Below are 19,296 nucleotides of genomic sequence, written 5' to 3'. Positions count from 1 at the left end.
GCTAATTATACAGATAGGGCTTGGCTCTAATATTCCTGATATATTTTATGTACATTAAAGTTAAAGGCACTTAAATTTCTTTAATTATGCTGCCTGCTAGCCTTTAGTGCCACAACAGATAGTGCCCTATCCACATGTGACACAAGTATTACAAGTATTTCACACAGCAACACATACATGTTTTCAACTTATTTTAACTTTTACTTATTTGTCTCCATGCTGGGGGAGCTGCTTCTGCTTAGCTCTGCTGGGAATCCTTAAAGCTGTTTGGGACTTCCAGTCAGCAAAATAATCAACCATAAGGCCACCCCTATAAAAGACATTCTGGAGACGCCAGATGGTTTCCTGTGTCAGCTGAAACACACATTATACAACTTATGAATCGTGTCTTTGTTGCTGTTTTGGTTTGGGGGGGTCAGTAGCCTCACCTGTCCCTGTACTGTGTCTGCTTTATTCTATTTTGCTTTTCAAATCTGCTTTCAGCACAGACACCAGACATTTCCATTGAAAAGATCTTTTTCAATGGGAATGTCTGCCTCGGGCAGAGTCTTCATCAGCAGTCATGTTCAAGCAGGTCTTACTGGATGCTTTGCATTTGGTTTGTTAACTTCAGCCCTGAACTAACATAGTCAGTCTCTGTGTATAACTGAAGCTTCTGATCACTTACGAGCTGAAATGGCAAATCACCATATCATTTATTTCAGTGCTTCACTGTGAGAATCTCCCCATCACTTAATACACATTTCTATAAGTACATTGCAATAATATGATAATTATGTAAAAGCATAGTTTTCTAGTCTTCTTTTCTCATATTCAAGTATTGCAAGTTATTTAACCGGTGAGAGTAAACGGTGTACTTGAGGGTGAGTTCATATTCTTTCTATGCGAAATCAGAGCAAGAGATTTACAGTTACATTAACATCGTGGGTCCTGTAGCCATTTCTCTCAGGGCGCAGTGTCGGTATAGAGGCCTGCTCTAAAACTGTAATGCAAACACTGCGTGACATTCACACTGCTGGGCGTGGGCATCGAGCAGCAGGCGGGATCGTCTTTGGTGCAGTTCCCGTCGAGCTGCCAGTGGGCAAACAAACAGGTGAGTCCTCAGCCGTGCAGCCGGTCGAGGCTCAGGTTCCACCCAGCTACAGCAGCTGTCAGGTGTCAGTGCTTCAGTGGTGGGAGCCGTGTGTCGCTAACTCAGCTTTGTCTGTTTACGATATGAGAGGACGGTACAAAATAAATGAGCGCAGGGGCAGACGGGGAGAAGCCGACTCCTCTGCTCTGCTGGGGGACACCGTGGCGGGCTCACCTGTCCCAGGTGCAGCAGTGCGTGATGTGGGAGGCACTAAGAAAGGTAGGCGAGAAGATGTTTTATCTCTGAGGAAAATCTCTGAGGCAGAACATTTATTATTAAAGGACTTTATCGCAGCTCTTGTACTTTTACAGGAACGATGCTCGGCTTTTCTCTTTGTTGTTTGTGTGTTTTATCTAAGGAACTCCTAACAGCTTGTAGTAACTTTACAAACTCACCGGACACATTTTTGGGTACACCTGTTCGACTACTAGTTACCACAGATATCCAACCAGCCAATGGTACACTGAGCTAAAGAAACACGACTTTAAACGTAGCATGGTCGTCAGATCGACTGTTTGCTGATCTACTGTCAGCGCCTGGGCGTGTGTTGTTTAGAGAGAGCGCTCCAGACAAGAGAAACTATGATGCGATAACAGACATCAGACTTCGAGCTTGGTCCTGCACCATGAAGCCAGGACTTCTTTACGTTTTTGGATTGACCCTAAAATCAGCCTAAACAGTCACATGAAGCTGGTTATCAAACGAGCTGTGGGCCACTTTAGTGTTCAAGTGGCACAAAAACAACCAAACAAACAAGAAAACAGCCACAAATATTTCAGAAAATGTTTTGTTTGTTTGTTTTTATTTCAAATATTGTATAAATAGACTCTTAACTAACTGAAGTCTTTCATTGAACAAACAAACAAACACACTGGTCCCTGTCATTGTGTTCATATTTAACAAAATCAAACTGCACACATGAGTTTGTGACTCTCTCACTGAGCGAACACAGCCTCAGCATGTTTGTGCTCTCTGCTCATATTGGTTTCAAAAAAGTCCCTTCAAGGGCCAAACTGCCTTACATTTATTCACATCGGTATACGGGCCACAAGTAGGGCCGACATGGGCTGCATGTGGCCCCCGGGCTGCGAGTTTAAGACCGCTGTACTAAATTCAGATTTCTGCAGCGCATCCATGTGAAGAGGGTGACGTTGGCAGCATGTGGCCAATCTTAAAGGGTCGTTTAATGGATCATACAACCTTTTTTTGCACAGATAGTGATCGCCTACGCCAGAGAGGTTAGCAAATGGTGATTGGAAATCTATAAAGAATCTAAATATATAATAGTCAGATATAACACTGTGGTTAATTATTAATCTGGGGGCACAGAGTGGTAAAATAAACATTTTATTTCCAGTGAATTATTTTAATACTGAGCTCTCAGTCCTGCCGTAGACGTCTATGGTGACAGGTCAGAGCTCTGAAACTTTAGCCTGCATCCACTTAAACGTTGAAGCTTACTGTTCCACAGCCCGATGAAGGAGGCATGGAAACTGGAACAAAGTTTGGAATTCTAGAGTCCTGACAACCCTGCTAAAAACAGGAATGTGAGGATTCACTTCACTCATCTAAAGGTGTTGTTTAAATGGGACCTGTTTCGTTCTGTGTGCATGTTTGAGGAAAAGACAAAAGCAAAGTGCAGGGAGCTGAGCTTGTACAGGTTACACTGTGAGCCACTTTACTCTTATCAGTCTGTGTTATGCTATTTATTTATTTTGTTTGCTTCAATGCATTTTATTGAGCTTTTTTTCTCTTTTATTGCAACTATATTTAGCCTTTAAAAACATATTTCATTTGATTGTATTTACTTGAGCTGCGTTTATTCTTTCTCTTTGACTGAGCTCTTTTCATTTCGGTCTTATTTTGAAAAGTTCTTCGACTCTATGCAGGCGTATATGTTGTAGGTTCTGTTGACTTTTTTGGCATCTGTAATGCAGAAGTTACCCGTCATTTAAACCTGACGCTATACTGTGTTGATGATACACTGACATTCAGATAGGTGTCATACAGTAGGTGAAGCACGGCCACATCTTACAGCTACAAGTCATTATGTGTTAAATACGACACTGTTGAGTGTTAAATGATCACTTTTGACAGTGTTATATTTTTAAAAGTAACCTAGTCAGAAGATTAACAATGGCTAACACTGAGCAGTGCTGGTTTTCTAACATTTTGAGTTACTTTCCGGTTAGAAAATCAGCACTGCTCTGTAGAGAGCTGGTTCTGTGTCATGGCGCCACAGCAGTCTGATCCTTCATGTTTTCCTGCAGGTGCCAAACGTTCCATTTATGGTAACGACAAGGTCTACCTCGGAGTCCGTGTCAGAATGCCAGTAAAGGATCTGCTAAGAAACATCCGCCTCACTCAAGGCTGTGGCCAAGATTTGAAGGTAGGCTTGAGGTTCAAAACACACGCGTACAATAAAAGTGTGACAAAGATACAGCCGCACAGAAACACATTTCACTGCTTGGAAAAGGAAATCTTGTGTTTTCTGAAATCATAGTGAGGTTTACAAGTTCCCCCAAACGCTGCACCAACTGAAGCCAAGGCAAAATAAGAAAGTGCGTGTAACATGTGACATGCTGTAGTCATCAAATGTGAGATTATCACAACAGCGTCTTAATAACTGATAACTGCAGGCAACAGCACACAACCGGCTGCCGATCACACCCGTTTTATCCTCAGGTAGAGAACTGACCGTGTTCATAATGTGCAGCCGAAAACTGATCTAATGTATCGTCTGCAGCGTGAGCTCACTTCTCAGACGGCACGATGGTGGTGCTGGCTGTTTATGAGCTGAAAGTAAAGGTTCTGTTAATCATGCTTAAAGAGTGAAAGTGGCTTTGCATTAGGTTCACTGTAGGGTCAAAAAAATACTGCATGAATAGGTAAAAATTGGACTTCTGTATAAGTTCTGTATAGTATTATATTTAGATTTATATTCACACTGACGCACTCTTTGTTTTTATCCCTTCATCATCCAACTGTGTGAATGCAGGACAGATGCAGCAAAACAGCCAAAGGTCAGTGCAATCTTTATTTAACGCGGCAGTGTGCACCACGGAGGAGGTCGTGTGTTGGGTTGGTTGGCTTCTTTGCATGAAAATGTTGGCAGTGGTGGGGTTAGCCTATGTTGGATGGATGTGCGTCATCTCATGCGTGATGTTAAGAGAATTTTCCGTCGTGGCAGATTTATAGTGTTGTTTGGGGGTGTTATGGTGTCACGCAGGCTTTTGGGCCTGGCTTAAGAAGAAGCCAAACATCCTGCGTAGAGGTGTGCTGACTTATACTTGACTCTTTGTTCCTCAGGAGACTTAAAACGAGCTAAAACGAGCTCCAGGCGCCGAACTGTCAAGGTCAGTGTTATAAAAGACAGAACTCTGCTCCACCCAGAAGGTTTCAAAGTGCAAAGCTTTGGTATGCTGTAAGCTACATGTCATTTTGAAGAGCAGCTCAAATACTCTGCAGTACTCTTTGGCTTTCAGACACAACAGCCGTCACAAAGCCTGGAGGAGCTGTCAATCATCGTCGAAGTACTGGAAGAAGATCTCAGGACTGGCAGCAGAAACCCATTGTCTCCCCCACCCCTGTCCCCCACTGATCCACCAGTTTCTCCTCAGCTGTCTCCAACTGGTAATATGTTTTTTAAAGCTACTCCTTAAAGTGAGACTGTGACTGGCAATTACTTCCACCCTTGATGTACCACGCTGTCTCCGCTCGGTGCAGGACTTAACGGTGACGAGTACGATGAAATCATTCCCAGCCCCCCGTCCTACATGACCTACTCCCCAGGCACAGCAGAGTACCACCAGACCCCTCCTGGCTTCATGTTTCCCAGCTGCCCGCCCTCGATCTTTGGAATTGTGAGCAAAAATGGTGAACAAAGGCAGGAGTGGTTTGGTCCCAGGAATTACAGTGAATATAACGTGAACGGCGGCGCTTTCTTCTGGACACAGCTGCAGAAAGAGGAGGGCCAGCTGAGGGATGTCTGCGATGCAGAACTGCTGTCCGCTGATGAACATGGCAGGACGTAAGTTTGATAGAAGACTGTCTCTGTATGTATGTTAAAGGTAATGGCCACCAAAGAGGAGGCGCTTTTACTGTTCACCTTGATTGGACGCCCACGAGCAAAAAAACTAGCTGAAATTTTCAGGAGACACAGAGGTGAAATGAAACTGCAGTAATGTACAGTATGAAATATAAATGTTGTTGTTGAACATTAAGTCTCATACATCTATCCTAGCAGAGCATCTACTGACCAGAACTATTTCAAAAAAGAGCCCTGAGGGTAAATTATTCGTGTGGACCAGATCGGGGTTAGTCAGCCGTCGTTATTGCACGGCTGCAGATTACTTTTTAACTTTTTAACAAACTAGAGCATTTAAGCTAGCCAACACATGTCATTAGCCTAATGCTACAGTTATTTTACAAATATAAAAACGACTGAAGAATTAAGAGTCAAAAAGGAACCAGACGATACTACGACTCGTTTGTCCTCCTGCAGTGGTAGGCAGGTTAAATCCTTTACGACCACTGTCTCTCACCTCGCACCGACGGCTGGGCTGCACGGTCCTGCACACGCAGTCGTTCCAGCTTTTACTGCAAAGGGACAGATTTTTACTACACTGTAAAAAAAATTGTAATTGTAATATAAAAGTATTTTACTGCGTATTTTACAGTTTTGTACTGTTTTTCTTGAATATCATTAAATTCACATAAATAGACTGATTTTACATTTTTACTGGTGATGGTCAGAGGGGAATAGTAAAGTGGAATTGTAAAGCGCTTTGAGGGTCTCATAAAGCGCTATATGAATGCAATCCATTATTATTCAAACCAACTGTTAACTGTATATTTCTGTACATTTAATGGTAAATGGCCTGTATTTGTACAGCGCTTTACACACCCAGTCATCCACACATTCACACACTGGTGATGAAGCTACATTGTAGCCACAGCCACCCTGGGGCGCACTGACAGAGGCTTTAAGTATATATTGCTGCATTCATTGACTTTGTTTATAGGTAATTTCATTGTTTAATCACATTAAATTGTTCCTAATTTAATGTTTAAAAGCACGTGAAAAGGCAAAATCCCATGTAAAATTAGGGCAACAAACTGTATTGTCATTACTGAAAATAACCGTATTTTCATGGGAAAGTTATTTTCTGGTATTATTTTGGCGCCCCAGCTGCTGGGATATTACTGTTTTTTAGGAATTTTTTTTACGGTGCAGGGAACCTTATGCTGGAGCTGACAGTCGAAACTGTGCATGTACAGCTGTGGTCAAAAGTTTGCATCCAGTGATCATGGGCAGGAATGTCATGGACGTTCTGGGCTTTTAATGATTTCTTTTGAACTATTGATTTTTAAATTAATAGTTAAATTTAAACAAGAGCTGGGCGCACTCGTTTGAATTTATTTGGGATTTTCTCTAATCCACACAGGATCAAAATATGCATATACCCCCAATAATACTTGTCCCTTAGCATGTTCACCCTCAGTGAATATCCGTTTGGCAGACATTAATAAGCTTCTGGATGAATACTTGCTCACTCTGCTTGGCAGATAACTATAAATCTCTTGTCTTAGCAGCAAAAAGATAGATGCACTGGAAAATCAACAAATGTGTCATTTAGAAAAAATCTGTATGCGTTTGTATTGAGGTAATGGGCCCTTTTCAAAATAAAAGTTTGAGCTTGTTGGCTACACTAACATAATGTACTGTTTTTTTATCATTGTGTTGACATAAAGGTAGACAGAGCCACTGTCTAACTTCAGCTTGTGATCTCACCTTTAAAAAATCCAGATGGTGCTTTCTAAACTGCAAATTTCGTGTCTTCTGCAAAGTCAACAAGCTGCCAGCAAATTTCTGTTTGGCAAAGATTCATGAGATCTTCTTCTTTCATCGCTCTCTCTTGTTTTTTCAACCATGTACTTACAAGATCCTGTAACTGATGTCTCAGAGCTGTGCTGAAGGATTGACTTGCAAAACCAGCCTTCAACTAGTTTGGTCACATTTGTTGTCGTTCAACATTTAAGTTCCTTTTTTTCAAAGGGCGTTTTGACATGCTGGAAACTCACGCTCGGTTTTTGTCTTCTGCTGTTACTTACGTTCACCAGGGCACTGCTCTAATTAGTCTGCTGCAAGGAGGACACAAAGAAGCTCACTCAAATGTGCAGAAGTCCTTGGACACAAGACAAACTTTCAGTTTACACAGACACAGCTCCAGTTACATTTGCATTTATTGTATTTCATGTATTCGATGTTCGTGTATGAAAACGTTTTTTGTTAAAGAATTTGTCAGACCACAGGAAGAGTAGCTGCCGCAGAAGCTGATGGAGATCTTAATACACAAACAAATAAAGTGTCCATAACCCACCTTTACCCATTTCTGTAGCCCTGTGTCAGTAAAAACTTGAATCGCTTATTTGTGTTTCTCCTTCCAGAATTCTTCACAGAGTAGTATGTGTTGGAAAGAGGGCTCTGGGCTTTGCCATTGCTAAAAGGATGGCCACATTCAACAGCCTGGACCTAAAAGACTCAGATGGCATGGTAAACAGATTTCTATTTTTATGAATATTACAACTATCTGTTGCTTTATACAACATTTCCCTCCAGTGTTTTACAAGCCTGGCAACATGTCAGGCATCATTTTTCTTTGCTTTTAAGCCTGTAACCAGTAAGTTAGCTAACACCACAACGTGACCAGTTTATCAGCAGTACTGGGATTAATAACAGCCAATAAATGAAAATGACAATTGAGTGTTGACATTGCACAGTTTGTCTAACGGGGGAAATCTGCAGTTTACCTCTTGACAACCTGTCGTTTAGAACACTTACAAAAAACAAGTAGTAGCTAATCCAAGCTAATCCGAGCTGATGTAAAACACATGGTAGGTGATGATAATGGTTCATCTGTTTCAAAGAAAAAATACCAGCCAGTATATCAAAATATCAGATTTTTAATCCACCAAATATTGCTATTGGCCTTTGAAATCCTGCATTAGCTAATGTGTCCTCGTGGTTTTCCCTGTTAGCCATGTGCAGATAACAAGCACGGGGGATAAAGACGTTTAAAATATGAACTTAATACTGTGTCACCTGTTCAACTAAGATTCTTCCAGCCCGTTCTCCCTCCTGAGGCGTAATATGATGACGATTTGTCACGTCCCACGGCATTCCTGAGGAGCGCGACAGGTGACCGCCCATGTTTTTGTTTTTTTTTGTTTGTTTGTTTTTTGGGGTTTTTTTGCCTGTCCCGTTTGGCTCTTTTGCATCAGAATTGTTGTCTAAAGGCGAAGAAAGATGCCCAACGGATTTACTTTACCAAATTGACCATCCCAGCCTTGCCGTAATGGTCCATTTGATTCACCTTTTATTGTTTATTTTATTTTCACTTACTGAATACGGGACAGACTTGACTGGGGGAAAGAAGGGGAGAAAGAAAGAGGGAAAGAGAAACAGCTGAGAAGAGGGACGGGGGAGAAGGGCAAAAGACAAAAACCAACAGAATGAGCAGAGAAAAAAACAAAAAGAATAAGAAATGCATATATCAATCACCTGGGTCACCTGCTGAGAAAGAAAAAAGAAAACAAGCAGAAGAGAACAAGAGTAATAGAATAAACAACATCACAAAGATATATGGGAATATGACAGTAAATACTAAATATTAAACATTATTGTGCAGCACGTAAGATCAACAGAACACAGTGTGCTTTGAGGTAGGAGCCAAAAAGGGTGTAGTTTGTGGGTGTGATCACCTGTGAGCATGGACGCGCTTGTTTTTTGTTTTTTTAAAAGGTTCCTTCATGTAATAATCTGCTAGAGGGTGTGGGGGGGCCACAGCCCCGTCCTCCAGGGCATGAAGCAGGTATGGAGGAGATCAAAACTCCAGACATCCAGAGGCCCCCAGAACACAAGAGACCAAGGAAGACCAACAGAGGGGCAGCTGCGCCACTGTCCCAGAAAGAGCTGAGGAGAGTCCCAGATGAGGGCTCACTCAGCAGCCGCGGAGCAGAAGCCAGGGGGAGTTGCAGTGACACGCCCGTGAGCTCCGCCGGCAGCCAGCTGTGCCTGAGTGACCGAGCCCCAGGCCGAGAGGCCGGGGGCACCCCACCTCCGAAGTGGCCCGAGCGAGCCCCAGGCTCCAGGCCCCGATAAGCGGCCGCCAAGGAGTGAGCCGGTGTGTACCTCTACGCCCATCCCCGGACACAAAGAACCACCAACGCACCGATGTCTGAGGGAGGGGGTAGGGGGTAGGGGGAGATAGGCCTCCAAACCTTGGAGGGCCTGAGATGTCCCCAGAGAGGTGGCGCCTGACACCCGACCTGACATATAGACACAGACATACAGGCACACACAGACACAAACATCCATTCCCACCCTCATGCTCTCATATGCACTTACTCCACACTCAACCAACGTGGAGACAGACATAAAGAGACGCTGTACACACGATCACACTCCCCAAGCGTACTCTACAAACCGGGTATAGGTACCCTTGCCCCTGGAGGGGGAACTGCACCCAGACCCAGGTGGTGTTACCCTTTTCCCTGCGGTGGGGGGAGGCAGACCGCCCCGACTCCGCAGCAGCAGGGAGGCCCCACACTCCAGACTGCAGTCGGACGGCCAACTCCTCCTCCTAGCCCCCCCGCTCCAGCAGGTCGCAGAGAATGGGGGTGAGAGAAGACTCCAAACCTCCCTCCACCCGCTCATTGTAATGTTGATGCATGTGTGTTCTAAGGTGCAATTAAAACCCAGGAGGGCTTGGAGCTACCTGCCAAGGAGCAGCAGGTAAGTGCATAGTCCCTCCTGCTAGCCCTCAATGTCTACGTGTATTTAACCTTGAGAGGTGGGCAACGACGCCAGGGGTGGGGTGTACACCCTGATGGTACTTTGGATTCCATGTATCGTGCCCACCCCCAAGATCCTATATGTATGTGTAATGAGAGTGTGAGTAATGTGAATGTCTAAGTTGTGGGATAAAATTGAGGCAGAGGCAGCCAGAAGGGGACAGAGGGGGGCGGGGGGGGTAGCCTCCTCTGCACCCTGGTGACATACCCCTACTCCAAGGCCCTGCATGTGTGGGTGGTTGTGGTGGAGCGGGAAGGGGGAGGCAGCTGGAGATGGGGAGGGAAGGAAGGGAGGGGCAGGTAACCCCTCCCTGGGGCCAGCTCCCCCGCTGACCCCAGTAGGCACCCCCATACTCCGCGACCCGCCAGGGAAAGGGGGCCCAGGCCCATCCAGACCGGGGCCCAGTGCAGCAGCGCCCCCCCGGCCCCACAGAGCCTGGGACAGTCCACCCAACCCCACCACAGAGAAAACTGCACCCACCCCACCATCCACTCTTCTTCCAGACTACATAAGACAATAAACACCCAGGCTGAGATCTTCCTCCACCTCTCCTGTATCTCCCCCTCCTGCAGAGAGTTCCTGAGGAGAGGAAAGCTCCTGCAAGGTGTGACAATCTCCCCCACCAGTTGAAGAGCCCCCCAGGTGGCTCGACGCACCGGCGGCACCCTGCTCCAGGGCTGGGCCCCCATGCACCCACCCGCCCACAACCCCGGCAACACACCAACCAGGACCCAAGCCCCCGAGGCCCGGTCCGGGTCCCAGCCCAGAGACGGAGCGCCCCCAGAACCTCACGCCCATCCCGGACCCACCCAGGGGCAGCCAGGCTACCAGGTCAGTAACCCACGTCCGTCAGCACAGACCCTCCCCTAGCCCCGCTGCACGCAGCCGCGAGGAAACAGTCACCTGAGAGCCAACAGAGCCCCTAACCGGACATGACCGCTACCCCGGGTTGAGCCCCCCAAGGAAGATGCCTCCGGGGAACCCCCCGACGCCCTAAGCCTGTCCCTACCCCCACACCAATCACAACAGTGAAGGTGGAACTAAACTATGACCCCACCCCCACTAGGTGATGCAGCTGTTCAAAGGAGCCCAGAGCAATTGATCTGATGTGGTGGCAGAGGCTGTATCAAGACTAATGTAATCTAATAGATAATTTCTATATTGGTTAGAATTAAGATTATTTTTATTTTTCCAGTTCATGAGGACTGTTTTCTTGGCTATGCATAGGGCAGTGAAAACCATATGGGCTATATTCTTTTCTGAAGTGACATTATCTAAGCTGCCCAACAAACACACTAAGGGGGAAGTTGGAATGTTACATTTCAGACACTTTGATAAGTCTTCACATATCTCGCGCCAAAACTTCTGAACTGGTGGACAGAACCAAAGAGCGTGGATATAATTGTCCGGTGAATTGGTTTGGCAGTGTGAGCAGTTGTTGGTAGACGTAAAGCCCATCTTGAACATCCGATGACCTGTATAGTGCACTCTGACCGCCCATGTTCTTATGCTACGCGCCGGGTGAAATCCAGGAGAATGACGCTCCCGCAGTAACGCACGCTCCAGCCACGTCTTCCAGCACTAACCATAACCTTATCCCTAAACGTAACCAGCACTTTCACGTTACATACTGTTTTCCCAAACGATTGAACTAAAACGAACGTACATGTGTAGATTCATTCCAAATGGTTCTCATGTTTCCTCATTTTTCCGATCTGGTAATCTAGGGAAGTGTTGGGTGCGCAGAAGCGTAACATATCGGCGATACCTAGCATAAAATGTTACACTCTGGAAGTGAGAACGTGTGGATTCTTCAGGCACATATGTGACTCATCGCTGTATTTCAAAAAGCTTTCGTATACTTTTTATTTTTGCCGTTGGTTTAAGTGGAGAATGATTGACACCCCCCCCCACCACCACCACCACCATGACTCCCTGTGACGCTCCTCTCACCTCCTGCGTACAGAGCTGCACGTATTCAGCTTCACTGTTCTATCTGTGTGTTATTGCACATGTTAAGGTCCATATCAGGTGTTACCCATCAGTATGTAATTAACAGGTAACCACTAAGTCTTCCATCAGTTTGCACAACGTCTTGTTCCTAGATATTGTTTTGCAGCCACATTCATGGTAACTATTCAAAGACTTGAGTGCGTTCTGCACCAACATGTTCAGTTCATAGCTTCATGCTTTCCTTTGCTCTCTGTTCAGACTCCTCTTCTCTATGCATCAAAACACAACCACCACCTGATGGTGGCCGATCTGATCTATCTGGGAGCCAACGTCAATGAGACGAACAACGCAGGAAAATCATGCCTCCACCTCAGCGCTGAGAGCGGCTACATCAGAGTCCTGGAGGTCAGAGCCGTTATCATTTCTGCTTGTATAGAGAAAGAACCTGACTGTGTGACAGTACGTCTGCTGTTGGGCTTTTGCTTTTGTGTCCCATCTTTCTGCACAGTTTACAAGCAAGTCAAGAAGCATTACAAGTTACTGTCAGAGACGAGGCTTAGAAAACAGCTGTGATGAAAAATTAAGGTTGTGTAGTTCACTGTGCAAATTGTTAAAGATATTTAAAAAGTTGCCGTATTTTTATTTTTCTAAAGTCTGTCCTCACAGTACAAACATGTATGACAGAGGGCTCAGGCTAAAGGGCTCACTGAATTCCAGAGTGGTGCTGTAATGTAAGCTCTGGCTGTACTTTGATGCATGGCGTCAAGTTTGGGCTGATCAACCTTTGCTTCTTATCTACTGTATTCAATCCAGATGTATTCAAATGTTTTCTAACAGGTTCTAATGCGTGCAATGATGGATGGCATATATGTGGACGTCGAAGCTACTGATAACTCTGGTAAGTCCTCAAATCTTTAAAGCTTTCAGATCATTTTATTCGTGCATCACTGTTTCAAAAACATAATGAGACGATAAATGCAGAACATGGTTATATAAGAAGACAACACAGAACTAAGAGAGAGAAAAGTAAGAGCTTTGATGCCAAAGACACCTTTGTCATTGCACGATCTTCTATGTTAGTGTGCCAGCAACATGTCCGTCTTTAAACAGCAGCACTTTCTTTGTGGCTTCCTCTCATGTGCTGTAGAACAAAGCCAAAGAAAGACATCTGGCAGTGCTTAAAATCCACAAACAGTGACCTCTTGTTTATTTAATGGCTTTAGTCATTACAGCATGGTTAGCCATGACTGACTAGCCAACTGTCATCAACTAGAATAGAACAAGGTTTCCTTTTTTCATCTTTAACACAAATGAGTGTAAAGAGCAACGCACGCGAGAACAGAAGACAACAAAACTTCAGTCACAGTGACTAAAAACCTGAAAGCTGCACTTCCTGTTTTTGTCTGCAACTGATTGCAGTTATGCTTAGAAGCACCATTATCCTGCAGCCCTCTGTGTTTCTGCAGGGATGAGTGTGGTACAGTGTGCTTCCATTGCTCTGAAGGCCACCATCTGTGAGGTGGAAAGCAACGAATCCCTCGGTCACAGCAAGCTCCGCACACTCCGCCGAGAGCAAATGATGGAGACTCTGGAGTGTGTGCTGCAGATGTGCAGCTACCTTCATGTCATGGTGAGTCTCGCAGTAACCATGAAACACACGTTGCTGCAGCACTATTCATACATTGTTTCTTCTGACCTCTCGAGCCAGGTGACATTTACACACTTAAATAGTCCTCACGTATTTCAAGACAAGCTGTTTTGTAAGGCAGCACTAAATTGTAAGAGTATAAAGAAATAACGACCCAGGATGAATCTGAGCTTCTGCGTGGACTTCACACCGAATCATTGGCCCCACTGATGCTAATCAGTTCGTAAGTCTCACACTTGACAGGAGAGACTAATGATTTTATCATCAACTGTAAATAGGCAATTATCCACTCATGCTTCCAAGTTTGGCAGAATGAAAACAAGCAGACTCAACAGCTGACTGAAGGAGTGTAAGAAACATCAGTATTTATGTTCCTGCAACAACAATGTTAGACTTCAGTCCATCCTTCACGGCAGTGTGGGACTGCTGACCAGCCACCATGTGGAGCAAAACATAATGAGAGACATGAAAAGTGCCAACGTGAAACTGATGTTAGTGATTTTATTGGTGCATTTGCAGCAGTGTAAAAGAGACTTGGCAACAGGTTAGAATCAAGTAGCAGAGCGTTCGTGTGTTTGCCACGTCACCAAAAGAATTCATGCACATTCGGCGCTTCGTTCAGCGGTGTTAGTAGGACATGTTTTAACAAATACAGGGAGTGCAGAATTATTAGGCAAGTTGTATTTTTGAGGAATAATTTTATTATTGAACAACAACCATGTTCTCAATGAACCCAAAAAACTCATTAATATCAAAGCTGAATGTTTCTGGAAGTAGTTTTTAGTTTGTTTTTAGTTTTAGCTATTTTAGGGGGATATCTGTGTGTGCAGGTGACTATTACTGTGCATAATTATTAGGCAACTTAACAAAAAACAAATATATACCCATTTCAATTATTTATTTTTACCAGTGACACCAATATAACATCTCCACATTCACAAATATACATTTCTGACATTCAAAAACAAAACAAAAACAAATCAGCGACCAATATAGCCACCTTTCTTTGCAAGGACACTCAAAAGCCTGCCATCCATGGGTTCTGTCAGTGTTTAGATCTGTTCACCATCAACATTGCGTGCAGCAGCAACCACAGCCTCCCAGACACTGTTCAGAGAGGTGTACTGTTTTCCCTCCTTGTAAATCTCACATTTGATGATGGACCACAGGTTCTCAATGGGGTTCAGATCAGGTGAACAAGGAGGCCATGTCATTAGTTTTTCTTCTTTTATACCCTTTCTTGCAGCCACGCTGTGGAGTACTTGGACGCGTGTGATGGAGCATTGTCCTGCATGAAAATCATGTTTTTCTTGAAGGATGCAGACTTCTTCCTGTACCACTGCTTGAAGAAGGTGTCTTCCAGAAACTGGCAGTAGGACTGGGAGTTGAGCTTGACTCCATCCTCAACCCGAAAAGGCCCCACAAGCTCATCTTTGATGATACCAGCCCAAACCAGTACTCCACCTCCACCTTGCTGGCGTCTGAGTGGGACTGGAGCTCTCTGCCCTTTACCAATCCAGCCACGGGCCCATCCATCTGGCCCATCAAGACTCACTCTCATTTCATCAGTCCATAAAACCTTAGAAAAATCAGTCTTGAGATATTTCTTGGCCCAGTCTTGACGTTTCAGCTTGTGTGTCTTGTTCAGTGGTGGTCGTCTTTCAGCCTTTCTTACCTTGGCCATGTCTCTGAGTATTGCACACCTTGTGCTTTTGGGCACTCCAGTGATGTTGCAGCTCTGAAATATGGCCAAACTGGTGGCAAGTGGCATCTTGGCAGCTGCACGCTTGACTTTTCTCAGTTCATGGGCAGTTATTTTGCGCCTTGGTTTTTCCACACGCTTCTTGCGACCCTGTTGACTATTTTGAATGAAACGCTTGATTGTTCGATGATCACGCTTCAGAAGCTTTGCAATTTTGAGACTGCTGCATCCCTCTGCAAGATATCTCACTATTTTTGACTTTTCTGAGCCTGTCAAGTCCTTCTTTTGACCCATTTTGCCAAAGGAAAGGACGTTGCCTAATAATTATGCACACCTGATATAGGGTGTTGATGTCATTAGACCACACCCCTTCTCATTACAGAGATGCACATCACCTAATATGCTTAATTGGTAGTAGGCTTTCGAGCCTATACAGCTTGGAGTAAGACAACATGCATGAAGAGGATGATGTGGACAAAATACTCATTTGCCTAATAATTCTGCACTCCCTGTATATTCCCGAGCACTGAATCGATTACACACATAAAAGCTGTAAACAAAAGAATCCATGGAAGTGTGGCACTGCTGACAAAACAAGACATTAAGCACAGATTGGAGAGGCAGCTGAAGGGAACTTCTTGACTTCAGTGCTGTCCGTGTTTCATATAGACTAAAAGTACAAAAGTGACAGGTCCAGTTAATGAGGATTCCAAGCTACAGTACACAGTTCATCTTCAGTGCTTTAAAACTGAACAACATGGTTCAGAATGCTCTGGGTCTACATCTCCTGCTGAACTACAATTTTCTGTTCAGATTTTTTTGTTTTTACAAATTTGAATTTGAGTGAATTTGAAACGATTAACCCGACTGTCCTTCTTCCTCAGAGGGGGCAGCCCAGAACCGGCTGATCTGCCTGGCAGGGCGTTTCAGAGACCCCGACGGTAACGTTTCGAGTACATTCAGGCTTGTCTTTGTCTTAGAGAGGCTGTAATTACTGGTGTGTGTTTTTCTCTCCAAGCATGTGTTCAGGCCTGTTACAGAAACATCTGACATTCTGTGTTTGGCAAAAATGCCTGACTTGCAATCAGGCGTTTACTGTAACCTGCACAGAAATGTTAGGTTCTCATTAGCTGGTTTCTATGAAACTTCCATTGTTTGTTACATTGGAGTAACAACTTGTCCTCAGTTAGGGTGTCCAGCTGATCCAATCTCTTTAAGCTGTTAATGTCTCAGAGCTCTTTGAGGAGAGCTGTGACATTGTTACCTAGAACAAGCCATGTTGGATCTTTAACCTCTTGAATCCACCAGTCAAGCCTTAGGTTTGGGTTTGGTTAACATCCAGCCACACAAACACTGCTGTGCACGTGTGAAACACTTCATTCAAAATGTAACATCTTCTAGTTTCTGAAAATATGGCTGTTTAGCATGTGGCTAAAAACAAAACCCAGCTCTAAGTCTCGACGGGTGCCGGCGACGTGGTGGACGTTAAGAGGTTAAGAGGCTCTGATACCGGAGGACATTAAGTAGTGCCGGGGGACGAGGAGTCCCTCGATCTCTTGTGCATGTATAACTTTCTTTTCTGTCAAATATCATCTCTGTGTCTGTGAACAGTTGTCACTGATTAGTAATCTGGTTAAACACAGAAATGTACGAGTATTACTTCATTCTTGTTTCGATGTTTGAAAAATGAAACCACGGCAGTGAAAAGAAAAACAAAATGATCAAATAAAGTGTAGTCATGTTCATAAATGACATGAAAGCTCCTGTATGAGTCTTTAAATGTCTGATGTGTTTCTATATGTGCATGTGTAGTTAGCTCGGTCACTGCAGCAGATGGTACACTGGTTATAGAGGAGTAAAGACTGATGGAGGAACGTGGGCCGCTCTGCAAACCAGTGTGCCTGTGCTGGAAAATGATAAATATTGGGAATGCACCAGTATATTGGCTGATGGATATTTACCAGAAGTGTCCCATTATTTTTAAATTCCCATTGATATTCCTGCATAACTCACCACAAAGCTGAAAATAATGACTCTTAATGCCAGCACTTACTTTAAGCTGTGGTGAAAACGTTAACAAAGTCAAAGTCCATCTGCCAGCTACGTTTGGTGTTCCAGTCACTTATTGCTTTTTGTTTGATGTATTTGGAGAAGAATGTCAGCATGTATGTAAGACAGCTCGTTGTTAGCACGTTAGTTATCCTTTTAGTTTTCCAATAGTGCCGACAACATAAATGTGACATAAAATTAATATTTACTTATTTGTTTGGGGTTTTATTTTTCATGTTCCTTGTTTGTTCAGGTCTGTTTTAATACTGACTTTTTTCCCCAATTTTGTTTAATATGTTTTGACTCTTTGACTCTGTACATGTGAGTTTGAGCCATACAAAGAAACTGACCAGACCAAATATATGAACATATCTGTATATGTATATACAACACAGTCCTGAGCAGGCAGGGAGTCCACCTGCATCATGAATGAGAAACAGTGTATTTCAGGTGCTAATTTTAAACCACTCGGCTTATGTATTAAAAACAAATGACATCCTAGTTTTAAAAAACACTTTCCTTTATTGTATGGGATTTGTACTGCTGTTATTATGGGATATTATATAAGACATGGGGATTAAATGGGCTCAACTAGGGGCTCTATGTGTGTTTGTGTTATGTAAGCATTCTGTCTTTTGTTTGTGGACGTGAGCTCCAGTGTACACCTGTGGTTAACATGTGTTTGTTCGTTTGTTGTCTTATATGGAGTGGTGCCAACAATTTGACCTTTGGGTTGTTTTCACACGAGTCATAATGAGTTGGTGAATCATCAGGTAGAGCTGTTAGCCTGAGAGTCATCGTGTGTCACACACAGACACACACCCTGCTCCATCGGCAGTCCTGATGGTTTTCCTAATGTTCCTGCACGTTTTACACTTGTGTGATAAAACATGCTTTTGCTTTTTAAAAAGGTCAATAAAGTTTGGGTTGAGTAAACTTCACGCTGTCAGGTTCATTCATGCATCCGGAAGGGTTTCAAACGTTTGTCGTGCTTGTTTGACGCTGCTTAGCCAGAGGCTAGAAAGCAGAAGCCGTGAGCATTTCTCAGTGTCAGGCTCTGACAATAAATCATGTTTACGAGATCACATCTGCTGAAACCGTTTACGATCCTCAGAGGACAGGTTCACACACAAACTCTCTGTAGTCATCTCCCCTTGCCCAACTTCTGATTACGCAAACATCCAGATTCTGTTCCCACTGCTCGAGTTCTCGTATGAGTCACTGATGAAATGATTTTGAAGCAGACCGTAGATAAAAATGGATGTAGCTAGTGTGAGTAAAGTCTAGTTAGTTCAGCCTAGAGCTGATTGTTTTACCATCAGCGTCTTGATGTTAAACCTGACAACTTTGATCTAACAAGAAGCCTCCTCACACACACACCAGCAGACCCTCGTCTTATGTGTCCTCCTGTGTCTCCAGCAACAAACAAAGTTACTGACTACTCTATAATGAGAACTGTCAATTGTTCCCTTTCAGTTTAAGGCAGAGCCAGCCAACCAGGAGCAGTCTAACATTTGGCATTTTTCCACCTCGGTCACTGCTGAGGTCAAAAATGAGAAATAACCTGATAACCTTCATCTCAGTTCAAAGATGTGACGGGGAGAGGGATCTAAGCTGAGGGGAAATGCCCTTTTGCACCACTAGATGGTGCTCATGACTTTGTCTTTTGTTGCAAATGGGGTTGTGAGGTGCTGTAATACATGCGATACAGTTTATTCCAGTCACATCACCTGGATGGACCCCTGCATTAATCCCTGGTTACTCAGTTCTTGCCCGTGGCTCTTCAAAGTCTCCTTTATGGTGGCACAGAATTTACAGCGACTCAGTGTTTCGACCCGAAGCTCAGATTTCCATAGAAGGCCTTATATAAAAATAGTTATGGGTTAGACAATAACAAGCAGCTGGGCAGTACAATGAGACATCACTCACATAGCAGTAAGCAAGTTGGAGGTTTC

At 44.1% G+C, this 19,296-nt stretch overlaps 1 protein-coding gene across 2 annotated transcripts; it reads left to right on the top strand.

Moving 5' to 3' along the window:
* The first annotated feature begins 1,092 nt into the window (after positions 1 to 1,092).
* Positions 1,093 to 18,282, top strand: zgc:113279 (uncharacterized). Of its 2 annotated transcripts, XM_004537935.4 has the most exons (11): positions 1,093 to 1,351; positions 3,403 to 3,521; positions 4,131 to 4,155; positions 4,442 to 4,488; positions 4,618 to 4,765; positions 4,859 to 5,162; positions 7,583 to 7,688; positions 12,201 to 12,347; positions 12,780 to 12,840; positions 13,409 to 13,572; positions 16,177 to 18,282. In XM_004537935.4, exons 1-11 carry the CDS (start codon positions 1,216 to 1,218, stop codon positions 16,198 to 16,200), a joined length of 1,281 nt encoding a protein of 426 aa, XP_004537992.1. In that variant the 5' UTR covers positions 1,093 to 1,215; the 3' UTR covers positions 16,201 to 18,282. The 2 variants fall into 2 exon arrangements, 1 of the variants encoding a protein (XP_004537992.1); XR_013101578.1 differs by lacking the exons at positions 13,409 to 13,572; positions 16,177 to 18,282 and adding an exon at positions 10,562 to 10,820 and having other exon boundaries at positions 12,780 to 12,841.
* The last annotated feature ends 1,014 nt before the right edge of the window (positions 18,283 to 19,296 follow it).

Source organism: Maylandia zebra, linkage group LG14 (assembly GCF_041146795.1).
Source record: "Maylandia zebra isolate NMK-2024a linkage group LG14, Mzebra_GT3a, whole genome shotgun sequence".
Classification (NCBI taxonomy): Eukaryota; Metazoa; Chordata; class Actinopteri; order Cichliformes; family Cichlidae; genus Maylandia; species Maylandia zebra.
The sequence above is the reverse complement of the archived record's forward strand: the minus strand, read 5'-3'. Positions and strand labels throughout refer to the sequence as shown.

What these genes read in the sequence shown, in the direction of transcription:
- zgc:113279 (XM_004537935.4), top strand. Translation starts at nt 1,216, where the DNA reads ATGAGAGGACGGTACAAAATAAATGAGCGCAGGGGCAGACGGGGAGAA. An exon ending in TAAAAGACTCAGATGGCATG is followed by an intron (nt 7,689 to 12,200) that starts GTAAACAGATTT and finishes CTCTCTGTTCAG; the next exon opens with ACTCCTCTTCTCTATGCATC. An exon ending in GCAGCTACCTTCATGTCATG is followed by an intron (nt 13,573 to 16,176) that starts GTGAGTCTCGCA and finishes CTTCTTCCTCAG; the next exon opens with AGGGGGCAGCCCAGAACCGG.